Below are 5084 nucleotides of genomic sequence, written 5' to 3' on the forward strand. Positions count from 1 at the left end.
TGCCAATTCAGAGTCTACAGTCAGAGGGCTAGGAAGATCATCTTCATAAAACTTTAAGAATGGGTAAAATTTATCCTTCCACGTTTCACCTTTACTCACAAGAGAAATGACTTTGGAAGGAATAACATAAAGGCCTTTATAAGCAATGTACGAGTCCTCTGAAAAACGAGTAGCCAACTCGCTATTTAAATGGTCAAGTAGAGGAATGGTGACAGACTTTTTGTAATAATCGGAGGCAGAATTATGGGGATGATTGGCGCGATTTGTCTGCTTCCTACAAGTCCTGGGAACACATTCATCAATATTTAACTTCGCTGCTAGCGCAAGAACTTTAACATAGCACTCATCATGAAAATCCCCATATATTTTCTGCCTGTCTGTGGCGTTTTACTTTGTTGATGAGTGCTCGTATTTGATTGACCCCATCTGCAATATCATTCCCTTTGGACTGTAAGAGCTCAGTCACCTCAAGAGACATGTCAAACACCAAACGAGTAATTACAAGATTGGCAATAAACTCAAAATCAATAGCTTTATAAAGATAGGCAGATCTAGTGAAAGTTTCTTTATTGAATGTTCTATTTGCATTAATTTGCATTTCATCAAAGGCCTCGATTAAAGCAGGGGAGCAATTCTTCAAATGAATCCAAACCCAAGATGCGTTCAAGCCATCTTGTTCGGCAAACATCTTTAATGCGAGAATGAGTTTCACCTGTGAACATTTCATCAATGTGGCGTTCAAAAACATTTTGTCGACCTTCACTAAAAGCAAAGAATATGGAACATTCTTTGACGATCTTGAGCATGTTATTAACAGTCCTAATGTCACATGCTTTACAAATGGAAAGATTTAAACGGTGACAAAAACAATGGCAGTATAAGGCTTTTTTGTTTTTTTGCAAGATTCGCGCAGAACACCCACTTTTGTCCCCAGCCACCGCACCTGCCCCATCATACCCTTGCCCCCTTATATCTTTAAAATTCAAACCTAACTTCTCAAGAAACTCCAATATAGCATTGGCAAGATGTGCGCCTGTCAATCAATCCTTCTTTAAGATGGACGAAACCAGAAAAATCTTCATAAATCTTATTTTGATGAATATAGCGCAAAACGACAGAAAGTTGCTCCTTTTTTGAAGCTTCCATTGCCTCATCAGCAAGAACAGAAAAAAACTTTGCTTCTTTAACACGTTTTAAAATGGTGTCTAAAATATATTCCCCGCAACAATCAATCAATTCATTTTGAATGATATGTGACATGTAAGAAGCATTCTTTGGATGATTTATGTAATGCTCTTTTAAAATAGAATCTCCCCTTCTGATTCCATAATTCAAAAGATCAATAAAATTTCCTAAACCTGGTTCAGTCGAGTAGCAACCAGCTTCAGGATGTGCATTAGGTCCATCTCTGTGGCCCCGGAAAGCTAAACCCCTTCGTCCTAAAAAGATAACTGAATCTACAATGGGAAGAAGAATCTTTCTGAGATGTTCTTCTTGTTGAGCGCGCGCAGATTCTATGAGAGCATCAATGGGTTTTGATCGCCCCTCATAATTGGATATGAACTTTTGCATTGCCCCAACTGAAAAGGCATGGCAACCGTGTCTAGCATTAGCATGCTCGCGAAGAGTTGTATTGGTGTAAGCATTAGCAATACCAGGCTTTGAAGTCATTAACCCCTTACTTTTTGAAGGCATACCATGAGAAAAAAGAGAGTATGGTAAACAAAATCCACCTTCCTTAAAAACAAGATAAAACTTAATCCGAAAATTGATTTTGCCATGGATCAATGTGGAGTCAGATCACAAACAACAAAATTTTCATTTTTTGAAAAAACTAATATTTCGCTTCACAACAAAAGCATCGTCAGAGTGATAGTAATACTGAAAATGTTAAACAAATTTCTAGAAAAATCAAAAATCAACTAGCGGAACAAATTCAAGTCTCTAGAGGCTTTCAAACCCGAGTTCATTTCTGGATTTTTATCTTTAATTGCCAGTGCCTCTTTAAACAAAAGAACAGACCAATTATCGCTTTTGTCAACAACTCGAATGTTATTGCGAACGTGATTAATCCGTTTATCACGTATTTCATCATCAGTGAGCGATTCTGTGACGCCAATCAACAAGAGGGAATCTATATAGTTAATGCCTTCACACTTAGTGAGGTGACGGTAAACGGCAGATCCCTTGACAGTTGCATGTTCTCTGGTCCTTTCAGATAGGGTACGATCACTTTTCCCTATGTATTTAGAAGAACATCCAGGACATTTAAACTCGTACACAACGTTGGAAGAGGTAAGCAAAGGCGAGCGATCTTTGGTATTGCAATAATAGCTGATTTTGGTGGTCTTAAATCTTTGCTTAAAAATGATTTTCTTTGATCCAAGATTCAAATTACGTTTAATTTTCTTAACACAAGCTAGAAAATTACTAAGACTTCTACTTCCAAGGTAAGGCATGTTAAACCAAATTACGACAGATTCTTCAACAGGGTCTTCATTCACAGCCGATGAACGAGGGGTCGATAATTTCTCAATAAAACGTTTAGTTAACGAGTTGACGAGGTATTTAGGAAAGCCATTCCAAGATGCCATTTCTTTAATTTTCTTGATTTCAGCAGGTAGCCTATTAGGTGAACAAATTCGAGTAGCACGAACAATTAAACTACGAAACCAAGAAATGCGATGTTGCCACGGCACGAAACTATCAAAGTTGACATAAAGTCCTGTATTTGTTGGTTTTCTATACACTTGAAATTCGTCAGTGGGCATGTCAATGTCAAGAAAATGAGGAGTCTCGTTTTTAAATTCATCAACAGTGAACTTAAGATTTTTATCAAATTTCTCAAAGGCTTTATGAACCTTTTTGACATCTTTCGGTTTGATTGCCAAAAGCGTGTCATCCACATAACGACCATAAAATTTCAATGTCCCTTTGGTTATAAGAGGACGAACGACTTTTTCTTCGAGTTCTGTCATGATCAAATTAGCTAGTACTGGACCAAGGGATGAACCCATACTAACTCCGTCACATTGTTCATAAAGGACATTATTACAACTAAAAGCTGTTTTGGTGCAGGTGTCCCGGATCAATTTTTTGAGAGTTCTTTCTTGTAGGGTAGTACCAATACGCTTCTCTTTGAAAACTCGTCGACAAATGATATTTAGTGTTCGTTTGAGAGGTACATTAGTAAATAAAGACTCAACGTCAAATGAAACAAATTGGTAGCCATTTTGAAAAAGTTCAGGAGGTATGTTCTGAATTTTCGAAACAGCATCGTAGGAATCTTTGAAAGTGAATTCGTTTACAGTAAGTGGATGGAGAAGATTGGTTAAATATTCACCAACTTTGTAGTGGGAAGTGCCTGTCGTGTCAACAATAGGACGGAATTTCGGAATGTTTTCATAACGCTTATGAATTTTAGGAAGACCATGTGCACGAGCCGGTTTGGAATTTTGTGGACGCATATCATCGTAGTCAGAGGCGGTGATTTCATTTCTTTTCGTTAGCTTGAGGAGATATCTCTGCAGTGACGTCATTCTGGTGACAGAAGGGTCAGATTGTACAACTTTGAACTTATTTCGATCAGAGAAAAGCGAATTTAGTGATTCAGCATAGTCATCATTATTAACGAGAACGACACCATTACCTTTATCTGGTTTAAGGATAACGACTTCTTTTCGGAGACGAGTGATGATTTTGGTAATTTTAGAATCATTATGAAAGCGTTTGTCATCTAGATCGAGTGTGTTAAAAGTAAATGCTCTAAGACTGTTCTTGATTCTTTGTTGAGAGAAATAGTTATCCTTCATCAATTTCGAACGTAATAACTGGTCGTAAACATCTTCAGCATAAGCTTTTACGTCGTTTTCCTTAGGTCGCACAGCCAAACCATAGTTAAGGCCGTACTTTAAAGCCTTGTACTCATCGTTATCAAGTTCNCATTTGTCGACGAGTTTTCAAAGAGAAGCGTATTGGTACTACCCTACAAGAAAGAACTCTCAAAAAATTGATCCGGGACACCTGCACCAAAACAGCTTTTAGTTGTAATAATGTCCTTTATGAACAATGTGACGGAGTTAGTATGGGTTCATCCCTTGGTCCAGTACTAGCTAATTTGATCATGACAACTCGAAGAAAAGTCGTTCGTCCTCTTATAACCAAAGGGACATTGAAATTTTATGGTCGTTATGTGGATGACACGCTTTTGGTAATCAAACCGAAAGATGTCAAAAAGGTTCATAAAGCCTTTGAGAAATTTGATAAAAAATCTTAAGTTCACTGTTGATGAATTTAAAAAACGAGACTCCATTTTCTTGACATTGACATGCCCACTGACGAATTTCAAGTGTATAGAAAACCAACAAATACAGGACTTTATGTCAACTTTGATAGTTTCGTGCCGTGGCAACATCGCATTTCTTGGTTTCGTAGCTTAATTGTTCGTGCTTCTCGAATTTGTTCACCTAATAGGCTACCTGCTGAAATCAAGAAAATTAAAGAAATGGCATCTTGGAATGGTTTTCCTAAATACCTCGTCAACTCGTTAACTAAACGTTTTATTGAGAAATTATCGACCCCTCGTTCATCGGCTGTGAATGAAGACCCTGTTGAAGAATCTGTCGTAATTTGGTTTAACATACCTTACCTTGGAAGTAGAAGTCTTAGTAATTTTCTAGCTTGTGTTAAGAAAATTAAACGTAATTTGAATCTTGGATCAAAGAAAATCATTTTTAAGCAAAGATTTAAGACCACCAAAATCAGCTATTATTGCAATACCAAAGATCGCTCGCCTTTGCTTACCTCTTCAACGTTGTGTACGAGTTTAAATGTCCTGGATGTTCTTCTAAATACATAGGGAAAAGTGATCGTACCCTATCTGAAAGGACCAGAGAACATGCAACTGTCAAGGGATCTGCCGTTTACCGTCACCTCACTAAGTGTGAAGGCATTAACTATATAGATTCCCTCTTGTTGATTGGCGTCACAGAATCGCTCACTGATGATGAAATACGTGATAAACGGATTAATCACGTTCGCAATAACATTCGAGTTGTTGACAAAAGCGATAATTGGTCTGTTCT

The 5084-nt window shown here is 37.5% G+C and overlaps 1 protein-coding gene across 1 annotated transcript; it reads right to left on the minus strand.

Moving 5' to 3' along the window:
- Positions 1–1922: 1922 nt before the first annotated feature.
- On the minus strand, positions 1923–3812 carry LOC136815934 (uncharacterized). Its single transcript, XM_067072365.1, has one exon. The coding sequence runs from the start codon at positions 3810–3812 to the stop codon at positions 1923–1925; it is 1890 nt and encodes a 629-aa protein (XP_066928466.1).
- Positions 3813–5084: the final 1272 nt, after the last annotated feature.

Source organism: Clytia hemisphaerica, unplaced genomic scaffold, assembly GCF_902728285.1.
Source record: "Clytia hemisphaerica strain Z4C2 unplaced genomic scaffold, Clytia hemisphaerica genome assembly, whole genome shotgun sequence".
NCBI lineage: Eukaryota > Metazoa > Cnidaria > Hydrozoa > Leptothecata > Clytiidae > Clytia > Clytia hemisphaerica.

What these genes read in the sequence shown, in the direction of transcription:
- LOC136815934 (XM_067072365.1), bottom strand. Translation starts at nt 3,812, where the DNA reads ATGAAGGATAACTATTTCTCTCAACAAAGAATCAAGAACAGTCTTAGA.